Below are 17997 nucleotides of genomic sequence, written 5' to 3'. Positions count from 1 at the left end.
TAGTCCTTAAAGATGGAGAATTGAATCCTGAGTTACTGTCCTCCGTGGAGAAGGCCTGGACTGCGTCCTCTAGCCAATCATCTGCCCCAACAGGTCCCGATAGAAAACCCGCCATAGAAAACCTTGAGTAATTATCAAAAACAGTTCAATCGAATTGAGTTTTGGAACCAAAATAGAGAAAGCCTCAATAATCAATATAAAATATAAAAGCGGGGTGGTCTATATGGCTACTTGTAGTTGCCCCTTGAATTATGTGGGTAAGACTACAAGGGAGCTACGCAGACGTGTCGGTGAACATTTAGGGGACATTAAACATAAGAGAGACACCCCCCTGGCCCGACACGTCTGGGAATTCCACCAAGGTGATAGCAGGTCCATCTCATTTGTAATTGTTGAAGTGGTTACACCCAGTCCTAGGGGTGGTAACCTGGATAAGAGGATTCTGCAGAGAGAATGTAGGTGGATTTATTTTCTAAAAACACAAGTGCCGCTAGGTCTAAATGATAGGCTAACCTACTCTTGATTTCTATAAATCTTGCAGATTCAATATAACTCCCCTTTTTCCAATTGGTCGGTTAAATTTAAAATCTTAATCAAACTATTGTCCCGATTGATATACCCAACCCGTCATTGCCCCGAGAACGGGGATCTACGGGTATGTATATATACACCTTTATATTTTTAAGGTGTTCATAATCACTGGCCTCGATACCTTGTCTTTAGTTGTTGCCTTTAAGATCTGAAACCCCTCCCCCCATTTCCCCACCCCTTCTCTCTCCCCCCTCTCCCCTCGTCCCCGTTAATCTCGCTGCTATTAGACAGCATGTGATGTCCCTTCTGAGCCTTGTTCAATCACCTATGAATCTTGTAATGGGTAGTACTGTGCCTCTCGCTCCATATAATAGGGCTGAGGCAGAAGCTCTTGTGCCACCGCGCATGCGCGGCTGTGTTACTGGTATCTGATTAGACGCAATAATGAGACGCGTCTGTGATGCCGGGATGCCAGCGCGCATGCGCGAATAGGTCATCTTATTGACATGTCTGCGATGCCGGGATGCCAGCGCGCATGCGCGGATATGTCATCTTATCTGTGTGATCTGGTTGGATAGTTACGAGACATCTTTGCGGGTGACGTGTACGATGCGGATTGGTCGGGACACATTAGCCCTCTGATTGGAGCGCTACCCTAACCGCAGAAACTGATTGGGCGCCGTGATGAGATGCTATTGTGATTTGTGATGCCGCAGGACTAGCGTGTATGCACGATTGTGTCATCCCGCCCACGGGTCACGGGTGTTAACTGGATAATTATGATGCGCCACAGTGGGCAGTATATATGATGCCGATTAGGCAGAGCGCTTGCGTTCTATAAGCATCGCTCTATTCTAGTAATTATGATGAGCGGTGGTTTGTGAATGTGGATGTGGGGGCCGGATGGAACCTGGATGCCTGAAAGGAATAAGGGCGGTACTAATTTCAGTTGCCGCACCTTTCTGAAAATGCATGCAACTACACTGCGCCTGCGTGCACCCAGGTGGCATGCGCAGTAAAATCATTAGAGACAAAGTAGCCAGTGATTTTGATTGGCTGACAGCTCCATGTGACCGATTGGCGCCGGCTTTTAAACCCTGCACATCCTGTGATCAGGGCACACAGCCATGGATCACCACATCTGACAGCTGGGATATTTTGCCTCCTGATGATCCTTGCATCCAAAAAAAAGGGGAAATGCGTCGAGGCGGTATGCAAACATTCATCTGAAGGGAAGTAGTTGCAATTAAATATTTCCCTTTTGAGTGCAAATCTTATTGCATTTGATGTGCTGGTTTGCTTCTTAATATGTAGGATTGCCCTAATATAAGATTGCACGACTGATGAGTCTATCATTTAGCTTCATGATTATCTTGTGCATCTTGGTATACCTACATAGTTTGAAGTTTTTCGTGTGTATCCATGCATGATGGTCACAAACGTACGGATTCAAGTAATAGCATACTGATTATTGACTGCAATCATTTCTTGGAAAGAACTGGTATTTATGTTATTAAATTACAGGTTGCGGGTTCATAACTCCATCTTCTTGAATCACGTATGAGTGTTGTGCCATTTTTTAGTATTAATTCACTTATAAGTTAGGGTGCAATAAGGGCAAGCTGACGTGGAACGGGGGCGCCCAAAACAGGTACGACGTCACACCCTCCGTTGGTAGGTAGGAGTGAGTTCACACAGGGTGAGATAGGGACCCCATAGAGAGTGTTGTCACGGCCGGGCGGTCGGGCAGACCCAGGAGGTGGATCCACTGGACCGAACTCTCTGAGATGGTGGTAGGGAGTCCGGCAGCTGAAGCACTGATGGGCAGTAGAACAGTCCGTGCAAGTGAAGGCAGCGGAGGAGTCCCAGGGACCACGGAGTCACAGAAGGTGGTCTTGGTGACGTAGCTCAGGTTCGGAGGCCGAGGTGATATCAGGCGGGGTCCGGAACCTCTGGAGCAAGATGACGGGTCACCGCAGGGATCCGGGATGGTACGGACTGTCAGATGGCAGACGGACAGCGTGCGGGGATCAGGACACGGCAGACTGGATGGCGAAGCAGGCACGGCTCTACAAAGAGAGATAGGTGAGTACGAGCACAGTAACACCAGGAGACCTGACTCCTAGCTCAGGGAACACGAAGATCAGGCCCCGCCCCCTTGGACAATGACCCCTTAAATACCCTGTACCTGTGCAACCTCATTTCCTGTTAATGGACGCTGGCCCTTTAAGAAAGGGTCAGTGACCGCGCGCGCGCCCTAATGCGCATGCGCGCCGCCCGGGTGCCAGAAGCCAGGGAAGGAGGCTGCGAGGAGGACGCAGGGGAGCCGGCCAGGTCCAGGGAAGCTGTCGGGCGCCGGGATCGGGGGCCCGGAGCCCTGGGACGGACGGAATCCGGTGACTGGGGAGCGGAGAGCGTGGCAGGTGAGCCGGGGGACGGGGGTGAGGACCCGGGGAGCGTGACAGTACCCCCCCCCCCCACGCCCCCCTCCCCGCAACCGGGACATGAAGGCACGGATAAGAGGAGTGCCCACGTTCTCCCTGGGCTCCCAAGACCTATCCTCAGGACCATACCCTTCCCAGTCCACCAGGAAGAACTGTCGACCTCGTACGGTCTTCATGGCCACGATATCCCTTACCGCATAGATGTCATCATCGGCAATAGGAGGAGGGGCCGGACTGGCAGCAGCGGAGAAGGGACCAAGGACAACCGGCTTGAGCAGAGAGACGTGGAAGGAGTTGGGTATCCTCATCGTGGCCGGGAGCTGTAGCTTGTAGGATACCTCATTGATCTTGCTGAGGACCTTAAACGGCCCGATGTAGCGAGGACCCAGCTTGTAGGAAGGTATCTTCAATCGGATGTACTGGGAAGCAAGCCAGACCAGGTCACCAGGAGAGAAACACGGAGGATCCAGACGTCTCTTGTCAGCGTGTTTCTTCATCCGCTGGGAAGCGCGCCCAAGGGACGCTTTGACAGAGTCCCAAATGGTAGCAAAGTCACGAACTGCAGAATCAGCAGCCGGAACATCCGATGAAGGGGATATAGGCAACGGGACGGAGGGTTGAAGTCCGTAAACTACATGGAAGGGAGATTTGGAGGACGACTCACTGATGTGGTGGTTATGTGAGAATTCAGCCCAAGGTAGAAGCGTGGACCAGTCGTCGTGATGGGCGTTGACGTAGTGACGTAAGAAGGAGGTCAAGATTTGATTGACCCTCTCCACTTGGCCATTAGACTGAGGATGGTAAGCAGAAGAAAAGTCCAGAGTCACACCCAGATGTTTGCAGAGCGCCCTCCAGAAGCGGGAGGTAAACTGAGTTCCTCGGTCGGACACGATGTGGGATGGGAAACCATGCAAGCGGAAGATGTGATGTATATAGGCTTCCGCGAGTTCCTGAGCAGAGGGCAGTCCAGCCATAGGGACGAAGTGAGCCATTTTGGAGAACCGGTCCACCACGACCCATATGACTGTGTGTCCAGAGGATAATGGCAAGTCCGTAATAAAATCCATCGCTATGTGTTGCCACGGAATTGTGGGTATCGGCAGAGGCAGAAGACGGCCATAGGGCAGGTGTTTGGGCGTCTTGTTCCTGGCACAAGAGGAGCAGGCAGAGACAAAAGCAGCGACGTCCGTGCGAAGGGATGGCCACCAATAATGGCGTACAATCGCACCCCATGTTCTCTTCTGGCCTGCATGACCGGCTGTTTTCGAGGCATGACCCCAGTGTAACACCTTTTGCCTGTCAGTCTCAGAGACATAGGTCTTTCCGGGCGGTATCTGGGCCATGGTGACAGGGGCCACCGGAATAATCTTGCTCGGAGGGATGATAGGCTGGGTAGTCTCTTCCTCCTGCTCCATGGGCATGAAAGACCTAGACAAGGCATCCGCACGTACATTCTTGTCTGCGGGTCGGAAATGGAGCTGGAAGTCGAACCTGGCAAAGAATAAGGACCACCTGGCTTGCCGTGGGTTCAGTCGCTGAGCGGACCGTAGGTATTCCAGGTTCTTGTGGTCCGTGTAGATAATCACGGGGTACACTGCTCCTTCCAGGAGGTAGCGCCATTCCTCCAGAGCCAGTTTGACCGCCAATAGTTCTCGGTCACCGATGGTGTAATTACGTTCAGGTGCAGAGAAGCTCTTGGAGAAGAAACCGCATGTAACCATCTTCCCGGAGGAGGACTTTTGCATGAGCACTGCTCCGGCTCCCGAGGAGGAGGCATCCACCTCCAAGGTGAACTGGCGGTTTAACTCCGGACGGTGGAGTACAGGAGCGGAGGCAAATGCTCGCTTCAGTGAGCAAAACGCGGCGTTGGCCGCAGGTGACCAGTCCTTTGGATTAGCCTCCTTTTTGGTCAAAGCGGAGAGAGGAGCAGTCAGGGCAGAGAAGTGAGGGATGAACTGGCGGTAGTAGTTGGCAAATCCCAGGAACCGTTGGATTGCCTTTAGTCCAGAAGGGGGAGGCCAGTTGAGTATGGAGGACACCTTCTTAGGATCCATTTGCAGTCCAGTACCCGAGATGATGTATCCCAGGAAAGGGAGAGAAGACTGCTCAAAGACACACTTCTCATATTTGGCGTATAGACGATTCTCTCTCAGTCGTTGTAGGACCAGCTGGACGTTCTCTCTGTGGGTCTGGAGGTCCGGAGAGTAGATAAGGATGTCATCCAGATACACTACTACACAGACGTAGAGGAGGTCCCGGAAGATGTCGTTCACCAATTCTTGGAAGACTGCTGGTGCATTACATAGGCCGAAGGGCATCACGCAGTATTCATAGTGCCCATCGCGAGTTATTAAACGCGGTCTTCCATTCGTCCCCAGAGCGGATACGAACTAGGTTGTAAGCACCCCGAAGATCCAGTTTGGTGAACACACGGGCTCCTCTGAGCCGGTCGAACAATTCAGGGGATGAGCGGCAGAGGGTACTTGTTCTTTACGGTGATCTGATTCAGACCCCGGTAGTCAATGCAGGGGCGTAGGTCACCCTCTTTCTTCTTAACGAAGAAGAAGCCCGCTCCCGCAGGAGAGGAGGATCTCCGGATGAATCCCTTAGCCAGGCTCTCTGTGATGTAGGTAGACATGGCCCTGGTTTCGGCTGGGGACAACGGATATATCCGTCCTCGAGGTGGTGTTGTTCCTGGGAGCAGGTCGATGGCACAATCGTAGGGACGGTGTGGCGGAAGTACCTCAGACTCCTTCTTGTCGAAAACGTCTGCGAAGGACCAATAGGCCGAGGGCAGTTCCGGTAGGTTCTCTGGAACCGGAGGTCGTCGGATGTGTGGTATGGACTTCAGACACTTCTCATGACAAGAAGGGCCCCATCGGGTGATTTCGCCAGTACCCCAGCTGACTGAGGGTTCGTGTGTCCGCAACCAGGGAAGTCCCAGCAGGATTTGATGGGACATGTGTGGAAGGACGTAGAGAGAGATGTTCTCGGTGTGCAGGGCACCGATACGTAGTTCGACCGGTCTGGTGACCCAGGAGATGGTATCAGAGAGGGGTCTCCCATCCACAGAGGCTATCACGAGGGGTTTGTCAAGTGGAGTAACAGGCAGCTGGTACTTGTCCACCGTGGCCTGCTGAATGAAATTGCCTGCTGCCCCGGAATCGAGGTATGCCTCAGCCGTGAACCGTGTCTCTCCCGTTGACACTTGCACAGTCCACATAACCGGGTCTGAGAGAGTCCCCAGCACCTAGGGTGGCCTCTCCTACCAACCCTAGGCTTTGGAGTTTCCCGGCCTCTCTGGACAGGCGCGTAGCAGGTGTGTGCCCTCTCCGCAGTAAAAGCAGAGGCCCTTGGCGAGCCGCTCTGCTCGACGCTGTTCAGACTGTCGTACTCGGTCAATCTGCATAGGCTCGTGGACGGGAATCCCAGCTGTTGATGACTGAGGTGCGGAGGGCTTCTGGGGAGGTGAGGAATGCCGTACCGGTCGTCTCTCACGAGACAGCTCTTTAGAGCGCTCCTGAAAACGAATGTCCACTCGAGTAGCCAGGGCAATCAGGGCATCTAGGGTGGAGGGCAAGTCACGACCCGCCAACTCATCTTTGATGCGACTCGAGAGTCCCTCCCCAGAAGGCGGCTGTCAGGGCCTCATTATTCACCCGAGTTCAGAAGCCAAAGTGCGGAAACGGATGGCGTATTGGCCCACCGTCAGTGTTCCTTGACGTAGGCGGAGAAGTGATGAAGCAGACGCAGAGGCGCGTCCCGGCTCGTCAAAGGTACTGCGAAAGGCCTGCAGGAACTCTCGAAGGTTCTTGGTCACAGGGTCCTCCTTCTCCCACAAGGGGTTCATCCACGCCAGTGCCTCGCCCTCTAGGTGGGACATTATAAAGGCGACCTTGGCTTGGTCGGAGGCGAATAGATGTGGCAGCTGCGTGAAATGAAGGGAACATTGGTTGATGAAGCCCCTGCAGGTCTTGGGATCTCCAGAATAACGAGGTGGTGAAGCCAACCGGAGTTGGGAAGCACCCCGACGAGGCTGCCACTGGTGCGGGAGCCGTGGATTGTCCATTGGAGGACCTGGGTGCCGCAGGCGTCATGGATGCTTGTAACGTGTACAGGCGGGTGTCCACGGAGGTCATAAATTGCAGCATGCGGGTCTGGACTTCACGCTGGCGTTGGAGTTCCTCTTGCAGGGCCAATAGTGCTGCAGCGGGATCCATGGCCTGATCTTACTGTCACGGCCGGGCGGTCGGGCAGACCCAGGAGGTGGATCCACTGGACCGAACTCTCTGAGATGGTGGTAGGGAGTCCGGCAGCTGAAGCACTGATGGGCAGTAGAACAGTCCGTGCAAGTGAAGGCAGCGGAGGAGTCCCAGGGACCACGGAGTCACAGAAGGTGGTCTTGGTGACGTAGCTCAGGTTCGGAGGCCGAGGTGATATCAGGCGGGGTCCGGAACCTCTGAGCAAGATGACGGGTCACCGCAGGGATCCGGGATGGTACGGACTGTCAGATGGCAGACGGACAGCGTGCGGGGATCAGGACACGGCAGACTGGATGGCGAAGCAGGCACGGCTCTACAAAGAGAGATAGGTGAGTACGAGCACAGTAACACCAGGAGACCTGACTCCTAGCTCAGGGAACACGAAGATCAGGCCCCGCCCCCTTGGACAATGACCCCTTAAATACCCTGTACCTGTGCAACCTCATTTCCTGTTAATGGACGCTGGCCCTTTAAGAAAGGGTCAGTGACCGCGCGCGCGCCCTAATGCGCATGCGCGCCGCCCGGGTGCCAGAAGCCAGGGAAGGAGGCTGCGAGGAGGACGCAGGGGAGCCGGCCAGGTCCAGGGAAGCTGTCGGGCGCCGGGATCGGGGGCCCGGAGCCCTGGGACGGACGGAATCCGGTGACTGGGGAGCGGAGAGCGTGGCAGGTGAGCCGGGGGACGGGGGTGAGGACCCGGGGAGCGTGACAAGTGTCTCCTCCCCTCTCCTCCTTTTCCCTGCCCCCATAGTGCTTTAATACTTTTAATCTAGGGTGCATCAAGGATTAGTTGACGCTGGACGGGGGCGCCCAGAAAAAACTATGGCGCTATATATATATATATATATATATATATATATATATATATATTTCCAAAAAACATTTATCTTGCTCTAATCACTATATAGTATAGACACCCTGTAATCTTCATATTTTTGGCGTGGAGCTGGCAAATTATAGATGACTGTTTTGTGCATGGACTTTAGGAGAGTCTTAGGCGGGCTTTGCACGCTGCGACATCGGTAACAATGTGTTACCGATGCTGCAGCGATAGTCCTGCCCCCGTCGCACGTGCGATATCTAGTGCGATATCTAGTGAAAGCTGCCGTAGAGATTATTATCGCTGCCGTGCGACGTCCCTCTGGCCGGCGACCCGCCTCCTTCCTAAGGGGGCGGGTTGTGTGGCGTCACAGCGATGTCACACGGCAGGCGGCCAATTGAAGCGGAGGGGCGGAGATGAGCAGGATGTAAACATCCCGCCCACCTCCGTCCTTCTCATTGCAGCTGGGAGGCAGGTAGGTGATGATCCTCGCTCCTGCGGCTTCACACACAGCGATGTGTGCTGCCGCAGGAGCGAGGAACAACATCGCACCTGTCGCTGCACCGGCATTATGGAAATGTCGGAGGCTGCAGCGATGATACGATAATGACGCTTTTGCGCTCGTTCATCGTATCAAAAAGGTTTTGCACGTTGCGATATCGACTGCGATGCCGGATGTGCGTCACTTTCGATTTGACCCCATCGACATCGCACGTGCGATGTCGCAACGTGCAAAGCCGCCCTTACTGTGTGGACTTGGTTTTTTTTCTCTTTTACTTTTTGGGCAACACCCCTGCAGTGTACGCTGTATTGTGTTATGGAAAATACTTACCCCAGTTTGGCTTTTTATTTCAGCTAACTGCAGTGAATTTTCAAATCGATTTTCTTTACCTCTTTACATCAGATGACACTCCAGTTTAGATGTTAAGTTCCGTGGCGGTCTGGATGTCTCTGTACGATGGTCGCAGTTCCATTTTTATTATATTTTTATGTCACTTTTGCTGCAGTATTCTGAGTAATAAGTAAAGCTTTGCTGATCTTGTAGCCTTCATCTCTCTTGTGTAAAGAAATTATTTTACTTTTCAGGTCTTGTGACATTTCTCTTTCATGTGGTGCCATTGTGGACAACATGAAATTGAAAGAAATTTTGTTTGTTAACTCACACCCTTTTAAACTCCACTGTCTGCTGAATACCTAACGAATAATTAGACTTACCTGTGGTGGAATTCCTGCTAATTAGAATTTTTAGGAAAATTATTTTTTGGGTGTACAAAAATAACAAATCTTTTTTTCGTTTTTTCTCAATGGCCCATGCTCATGGGAAGATTTTGGAATATGATATCCCATATAAAATGTTGATTCTGAAGGGAAACTAAAGATTTTCTGACAAATCTGTTAGGGTGTATTCATCTATGCTGAGTACTGTAGATAATCGGTCAAAAGTTTAGACACAGTGCTTTTCCTTGTGTATATATTCTCTTTTGCTTTACTTTCAGAATTGCGGATGTACGACACTTTATCATTCAGTCTCGCTCAGACTTTGCACAGACTGATTTTGTGTTGGTGACCACATTTCCAAACGCAGAACTTACAGATGAAGAACAGACACTGGAAGAAGCCGATATACTCAACACTGTGATTCTTCAAAGAATGAAGTAATTCTGGCCTTACATTTGTGGTGGCTTAACAAATATTTAAGTGCCATTTTCTGCCTCCAGACAGTAGGGCTTTTATATTATCGTGATTATGCATTTATCATATATTTATCAGTGTAAGCTGATGATTAGGTTTTTGAATGCATTTTTTTTTCCGTGAGCCAATTATATAGATTTTACAGACCGTCCTATTTTATATTACCAAGCACGGAATATATATAAAAGGTAACTGTTAAGCTGGAGGACATACATGAAGATACTATAATGAAGATGCATCATGTTAGATATTTCCTAATATATTTTAGTATAGTATATTTTCTTAACATAGAGCTGATCATAGGGATCATGGCTGCAGATGGAAAATTCTTTACATTCCATTCAAAGAGGTTCTTAAGTGAATGAAAGAGGGCTGTAATACAGAAGATCAAGACATTAGTAGTACAATAGCCAAGGACACTCCTGTATTGTTTGCCTGTCCACTGCAGTTTTCCAGCATACAATGTATTTTTTAATTTTTCTCACTTATATAGCACCATTAATTCCATAGTGCTTTACTTACATCATCACTGTCCCCAATGGGGCTCTCAATCTAAATTACCTATCAGTATGTGTTTGGAGGGAGGAAGCCGGAGAACCTGGAAGAAACCAACGCAGACACTGAGAACCTACAAACTCCTTGCAGATGTTGTCCTTGGTGGGATTTGAATCAAGGACCCCAGCACTGCAAAAGTGCTAATCACTGAGCCACCGTGCTGCTCATGATAAATGTATGTATGCATGTGTGGTATGTATCTATGCATTTTATATATATATTAGTCAGCCCTATCAATATCACTAGTAACAATCAAATTTGTCAAAGTGTAGAGGTATTATGCAGCATAAGGAAAAATATGCCAATATAAGGATCTGAGCACCTGTTTAAATTGGGTAGCCAACCTGGTCACAGAATTTCCAAAACAGTAGATTTTATAAGGGTCCTCACAGTATGCATTGGTTAGTACCTACTATCATCTTAATGACCAGGCATATTTTATTTATTCATTTTTGTTTTCTTAGAAGACTCAGAACTTTTACTATTTTTCTGTCACTACAGGAAGTATAAGACATTTTTTTAAGGCCAAACAAGCTAGAGCTTTGAATGACACCGTTCATTTCACCATATAATGTACTTAAAAATGAAGAAAACGTCGGCACTTGTCATCCAGGATGAACTCTTGTTTCATTATTCCAACATCATGTGCATAGACAACATTAAAGGTAAGAGTAGCGCCGGCATCCCTGCAACTTACTCACCGCCCCGGCCGGGTGGCTTCGTCCCCCACTGCCCTCCTCCTGCGACCTGTGCACGTAGGACAGGTATCCCGGGAGCGTGCTTAGGGCACACGCACACCTGCCTTCCTCTTAAAGGGACAATTACTAAAAATGCCTCACAGCCTATGGCTGAGAGGCTCTAAATATTTAAGGCACCCTCCCATTAGGGGAGGTGCCTGTGCAACGCCTTTAGTTAGGTAAACTTCCTGTCTGCTCGCTAGTTTTTAGGTCCTGTTATCCCTGTGTCCATCACCAGTACCTGTACCTGCCTTCCTATACCAGTCTATCCTGCTTTGCCTACCATATACCTGCCTCCTGTCTGCCTCAGCCATCCTGTACCTGTGTCCGTACCTGAGTCCTTCTCCTGTTCTGGGGGTCAGTTGCCACAGTCCCGGTCTTTGCCCTGGGAGTGGTACCTGACGTAGGCCTCGCGGCAGCCACTTAGTTAAGCCCCTCCCACTAAAGGGTAAGCAAGGGTCCCCCTGTGATCCACTGGGTCCACTGCTGCTCGCCGCCTCAAGAACATTGGTGGTGAGTGTCGCGGGCAGCGAGGCGCTGCGCTCGCTAACGCTCGGGTCCGGCGCTGCTGCGGCTCGGTGGCTCAAGCGGTGGGCCCGGATCCGGGGACTCGAGCGGCGCTCCTCGCCCGTGAGTGAAAGGGGATAGTTTGGTTTGGGGATTTGGTCCGTGACGCCACCCACGGGTTGTGGTGAGGTTGGGCACCACCGCTGCTGGTGACGGGGATCCCGGGAGCGATGGTAGGGAGCAGCTGGGATGTCGTTTCCCCCCTCCGTGGGTAGGGGTTGGTGGTCCCGGGGCCCGGGTGAGGTGACAGGGAGGCAGGGTTGGCAAGGTGCAGGGTCGCTTGGACTGCGCAGCACGGTGCCGGATGGCACGGTTGTACTCACTCAGCCAAAAATGTACACACAGTCTCTGGTAAACCAAACGGCTGGATGGACGGGTCCCGCAGCCGGCTGCTGTGACTTCTCCCGGACGGTTGGTGGTGGCTGCCTTTCCCTGCACCTCTGTGTATGTTCGGTCCCGTTGGCTTCCCACCGGTAACCCGCTCCCCACCGTATATATGTGCTGGAGGAGCCCTTTTGCCCGCAGGCTCTGGCCCTTGGAACTCTAGCTGTGGCGGTAACTGTATTTCCTTCTACTGGTCGGACAGTTGCCTTCTTTCGGGTCTTGGCTGTTAGGAAACCCCTGGGGTTCTGGTCACTGACGAATTTGACCTCTTAACGGTGACTCCAAGCCTGGTCGGGGTCCGCAGGCCCTGCCTGTGTGTGCTGGCTTCACTTCGCTCCCCGGTTCGGTACCGACGGGCCACCGCTCGACCCCGGTCCTACGGTTCCGCGTTGATTCGCCTCTCCTGCAGACGGCCACAACCGTCTGCCAACCTTGCTCTTAGTGCCCGGGCCACACACCCGGACACGGTCAGTTTTCTCCTTCACCCCTACTTCACTCCTCTCACTTGCACTTCCCTAACTGATCTGACTTCCTTCCCCCGCCTCCAGGACTGTGAACTCAGTGGGTGGGGCCAATCGCCTGGCTCCATCAATTCTAGATGTTCAATACATGTTACCAATGATCATTTGAATGGTGATGGTAACATGTATTGAACAGCTATGAATAAGGAATTTTTGTCTATACACATGATGTTGGAATAAAGAAAGAAGAATTTATCCTGGAGGACGGACTGATGACTGTTTATGCAGTTAAATTTTTCTTCATGCCTGCTTAGATTGTGGAGCACCAAGAATATTAATAATGCAGGTGTGGTGGGCGGTTCTGTTTCTTCCTTGTGTATTAAAAGATGGTAATAAAAATTCAACAAGGGTGAAATGATGAAAAAAAATGTAGTTCCGCCAATATTATTGGGGTTTAATTTTATACTGTTAAAGATTTTTTAAAATCAGAACTTTGTAAGAGAATAATAGGTTTGTATTGATATTTTTTGAGACATAACTTTATTATTTTTTTCCATTAATGCAGCTGAATGAGTATAATATATATGAACACTGTGTTACCGATTCTGGGGCAGAGGAGTGCCCATTAGCCCTCACCTCGATGTGCAGTGGTGGGAGGAGGTCATCACACTACTAACCTAATCACACTGCTTATGGTGCCAGACCGCAAAAGACGTGCCATAGACTAGTAAGCGCTCCAGGAGGAGCCGAAGATGAAGTGTGTGTCAGGGTTGTTGTCACTTTGCAGTGAACATGATGGAGCAATGGGAAATATTATGGAGCTTTGGGGGACATTATAGAGCTGTTGAATAGAAGAGGAAGGATAAATCCAGCGAGATCAATGGTTGTGAAGGAATAAAAAATATTTTCTTTATTTCAAAAATAAATAAAAAGTACAGATAGCAGCAAAAAACACATCCGTTCAGGCAGAGATTACTGCTGTAAACGCACGGCAAGACGCGTTTCGGCTATAGCTTTATCATTGCCATAAAGCATTAAAGTATAGCCAAAACGCGTCTTGCCGTGTGTTTACAGCAGTAATCTTCCATCTCTGCCTGAACTGATTTGTTTTTTGCTGCTATCTGTACTTTTTATTTATTTTTGAAATAATGAAAATATTTTTTATTCATCAACAACCATTGAGCTCCCTGGATTTATCCTTCCTCTTCTATTCAATTGCTGGCAAGAGCTCCTGCCATTCAATCCGATGCAGAGCCTCCTCATGAAATAGCAGCATACACTGGACTGTGTTTAGTAAGCTGTATTTCTTGGGTGTTTTTTTATTATAGAGCTGTGGGGGACAATATGGAGTATTGGAGGACATTATGAAGCAGCAGGAGAGAAGCACTGCGATGTGCTCAACGTCCTGTGATAAACTAACTTAGGCTACATTCACACGACTGTCCCGTTTTTGCGGTCCGCAAAAAACGGTCCTGTTTTTTCACGGATGCATCCATGTGGCATCTGTGTGACATCCGTTCCATATACGGGTCGTGTGTCAACCGTGTGCCGTCTGTTTTTTTTGCAGACAGCAAAAAACAGAAACAGCTAGATAGATAAATAGATGGCTAGATATAGACAGATGGATAGGTAGAGGGATAGATAGATAGATAGATAGATAGATAGAGATGCAGAGAGATAGAAAAATAAATAGAGAGGAATGAATCAATGAATGAATGAATAGAGGGATAGCTAGAGGGATATATAGATAGTAGATGAGAAAGACATATAATGTGGCACTAAAGGGTGCTTAGCCTTGTATTTAGCTAAAAATAATTAAATAATTAAAAAAAACGACGTGGGGTCCCCCCTATTTTTTGTAACCAGCTCGGGTAAAGCAGATGGCTACAGCCTGCAGCCTACTATAGCCAGCAGCTTCACCTTGGCTGGTAATCCAAAACAGAGGGTACCTCACACTTATTGTAAATTAAATAAATAATTTAAAACAAAAAATTTGGGTCTCGCCCAAATTGGATCACCAGCTAAGATAAAGCGGACAGCTGTGGTCTGGTATTCTCAGACTAAGGAGGTCCGCGATTCTTGGACCCTCCCCAGCCTAAAAATAGCAGGCGGCAGCTGCCCCAGAAGTGGCGCATCCATTAGATTCGCCAATCCTGATGCTTTTCCCCATTTCTTCCCGATGCCCTGGTGCGGTGGTAAATGGGGTAATAAATGAGGTTGATACCAGCTGTGTAATGTCACCTGGCATCAAGCCCTGGGGTTAGTGATGTCACGTCGTCTATCAAATACCCGACATCACTAACCCAGTCAGTAATGAAAAAAAAATTGATGACCAACAAATTTTTATTTGAACAAATACTCCCCAAAACATTCCCTCTTTAACCAATTTATTGGAAAGAAAAATGAAATCCGGGTCCGGCGTAATCCAATAAGAGGGTCCCACGACGATCCATACTCACTGTCCCAGTCAATGAAGAACAGAACATTCCCCATTGGCTGGGAGAGCAGTGCAGTGACCTGACATAACATCATGAGGACAGCCCAGGTCACTGCAGGGAATGACCAGCGCTGACTTCAGGCTTCAGGAGGTTAACAAGGTACATTACCTGCAGTGATATACACCGCTGCACTCCTGACATCAGCGCTTGTCACTGAGTTTCAATGACAGCCACGTTCACAAGTATCGCAAGCGGCCCGTGACATCACCGATAGTTACAGTCTCGGGCTGCCCACGAGAGGAGATGTGAGAACGCATAGAAGTTAGTGACAAGCATTGACGTCAGGAGTACGGGACTTCATCACCGCAGGTAATGACCTTTACTAACCTCCTAACGGCAACGCTCCTCATCCCCGAGGCTGCTCGCACTGCAGTGCAGGCATCTGCTAACGCACTGCAGTGCGGGCAGCCGTGAGCCTGGTGCGGGAGCGGGACACAAACTGCCGGGGCACCCGACGGAAGCCACACGGAAGTGCTTCCGTACGACCTCCGGGGATTTTGTGGACCCATTGACTTGTATTGAGTCACGGTCCGTTATTACGGAACAGAACAGGACATGTTCCATAATAACGGAATGGACGTATGGCATCCGATCTGTGTTTTGTAGGAACGGATGCACACAGAAGTGCTTCCCTGTGCCATCTGATCCTACAGAAAAGACATTGAAAAGATGGTCCTTTCCGTGGGTCCGCAAAAAAACAGGAACTGACCATGACAGACGGAACAGTTGTCTGAATAAGCCCTAATGATCGGCACATCGCAGTACTTGTCACATGAAAACACCGCACTGTAAAGCAGGCTGAGGGTGAGTGAAGTATGATCTGGGCATGCACACCCAGACTGCTGTCACTCACAGAGAGGCAGTTCCACCCCCACCAGTGACGTGCCCTGCTCAGTTTGTCCAATTCCAGTCTCCAGACCGGAAGTATCAAAGCAAATTCGGCCCCCTTGAATTTTTCAACCTTTCCCACATTTCAGGCTTCAAATATAAAGATAAAAATGTTAATGTTATGGTGAAGAATCAACAACAAGTGGGACACAATTGTGAAGTTGAACGAAATTTATTGCTTATATTAAACTTTTATAAAAAAAGAATAAACTGAAAATTGGGGCATGCAATATTATTTGTCGCCTTTAAGTTAATACTTTGCTGCGATTACAGCTGCAAGTCGGTTGGGGTATGTGTCTATTAGTTTTGCACATCAAAAGACTGAAATTCTTGCCCATTTTTCCTTTGCAAATAGTTCGAGCTGAGTGAGGTTGAATGGAGAGTGTTTGTGAACAGCAGTTTTCAGCTCTTTCCACAGATTCTCGATTGGATGTAGGTCTGGACTTTGACTTGGCCATTTCAACACCTGGATATGTTTATTTGTTAATCATTTCATTGTAGATTTTGCTTTATGTTTGGGATCATTGTCTTGTTGAAAGACAAATCTTCGTCCCAGTCTCATGTCTTTTGCAGACTCCAACAGGTTTCAAGAATAGTCCTGCATTTGGCTCCATCCATCTTACCATCAATTTTAACCATCTTCCCTGTCCCTGCTGAAGCAAAGCAGGCCCAAAAAATGATGCTGCCACCACCATGTTTGACAGTGGGGATGGTGTGTTCAGGGTGAAGAGCTTTGTTGCTTTTACGCCAAACATCGTTTGGCATTGTGCCCAAAAAGTTTGATTTTTGGTTTCATCTGACCAGAGCACCTTCTTCCACATGGTTGGTGTGTCTCCCAGGTGGCTTGTGGCAAACTTTAAACGATACTTTTTATGGATATCTTTGAGAAATGGCTTTCTTCTTGCCACTCTTCTATAAAGGCCAGATTTGTGCAGTGTACAACTGCTTGTTGTCCTATGGACAGATTCTCCCACCTCAGCTGTAGATCTCTTGGCTGCATCTCTGATCAGTCTTCTCCTTGTTTGAGATAAAAGTTTGGATGGATGGCTGGGTTTTGGTAGATTTGCAGTGGTATGATACTCCTTCCATTTCAATATCATCGCTTGCACAGTGCTTCTTGGGATGTTTAAAGTTATGGAAATCTTTTTGTAACCAAATACGGCTTTAAATTTCTCCACAGCAGTATCAAGGTCCTGCTGTTGTGTTTCTTGGTCTTCATGATGCTATCTGCGCTTTGAACAGAACACTGAGACTATCACAGAGCAGGTGCATTTATATGGAAACTAGATTACACACAGGCGGCTTATATTTATCATCATCAGTCATTTAGGACAACATTGGATCATTCAGAGATCCTCAATGAACTTCTGGAGTGAGTTTGCTGCACTGAAAGTAAAGGGGATGAATAATATTGCACGTCCCACTTTGCAGTTTATTATTTTTTACAAAAGTTTAAAATAAGCAATACATTTCGTTCAACTTCACAATTGTGTCCCACGTTTTATCTTTATGTTTGAAGCCTGAAATGTGGGAAAAGGTTGAAAAATTCAAGGGGGTCGAATTCTTTTGCATGCAAGGCACTGTATGTGCCACGGGGAAGATCAGCTTACAGGAGCAGGGTAGGTAGCAGAAGTATATTAGGAAAGTGTTAGTTAGGAATAGCTAGGACAAATGAAAGATGGTTACATTAATAATTGAAAACCTTTTTAAGGCTATGTGCGCATGCTGCGGATTCACCGTGTATTTTACTGCAGATTTGCTGCAGAAAATGTGTCTAACAGTTCTGCAATCATTCCCCAGCAAAACCTATGGATATAAAAAAAATGCTGTGCGCACACTGCGTTTTTTTATACCTGCAGATTTACCCATGGAATTTCCGCTGCGCAATTAATGAGCAAGTCACTTATTTTCTGCAGGTACCTGCGGTTTTTGCCATAGATAATTGTAAAAAACCGCAGGGACCAACCCACGGAAAAAACGAGGCAAAATGCGTCAAATCGTGGCAAAAAAGTGGGTGCGGTTTTACCGCAGTTTTTGCCGTGGGTGCGGTATTCTGCCAGAGGGTATGGACTTTTCTTAGGAAAAGTCCATTTACTAGTGCACACATAGCCTTAAAATCATCACGCATTTTGTTTATTCATTTAGTGATTGCCATCCTGTT

The 17997-nt window shown here is 48.8% G+C and overlaps 1 protein-coding gene across 3 annotated transcripts in view; it reads left to right on the top strand.

The window, feature by feature from the left end:
- The window catches only part of UBXN2B (UBX domain protein 2B), a 101736-nt gene that overhangs the window by 73894 nt on the left and 9845 nt on the right, over positions 1–17997 (top strand). For 2 of the 3 annotated variants that reach the window (XM_075353252.1, XM_075353253.1), the window contains one exon: positions 9551–13336. In XM_075353252.1, the coding sequence (XP_075209367.1) occupies positions 9551–9713 (163 nt within the window). In that variant the 3' untranslated portion in view covers positions 9714–13336. Of the gene's footprint in view, positions 1–9550; positions 13337–17997 lie in introns of those variants that run through there. The other variant, XR_012754676.1, reaches the window with a different exon arrangement.

Source organism: Anomaloglossus baeobatrachus, chromosome 6 (genome assembly GCF_048569485.1).
Source record: "Anomaloglossus baeobatrachus isolate aAnoBae1 chromosome 6, aAnoBae1.hap1, whole genome shotgun sequence".
Taxonomy (NCBI): Eukaryota; Metazoa; Chordata; class Amphibia; order Anura; family Aromobatidae; genus Anomaloglossus; species Anomaloglossus baeobatrachus.
This window is presented reverse-complemented; position numbering and strand designations above follow the sequence as displayed.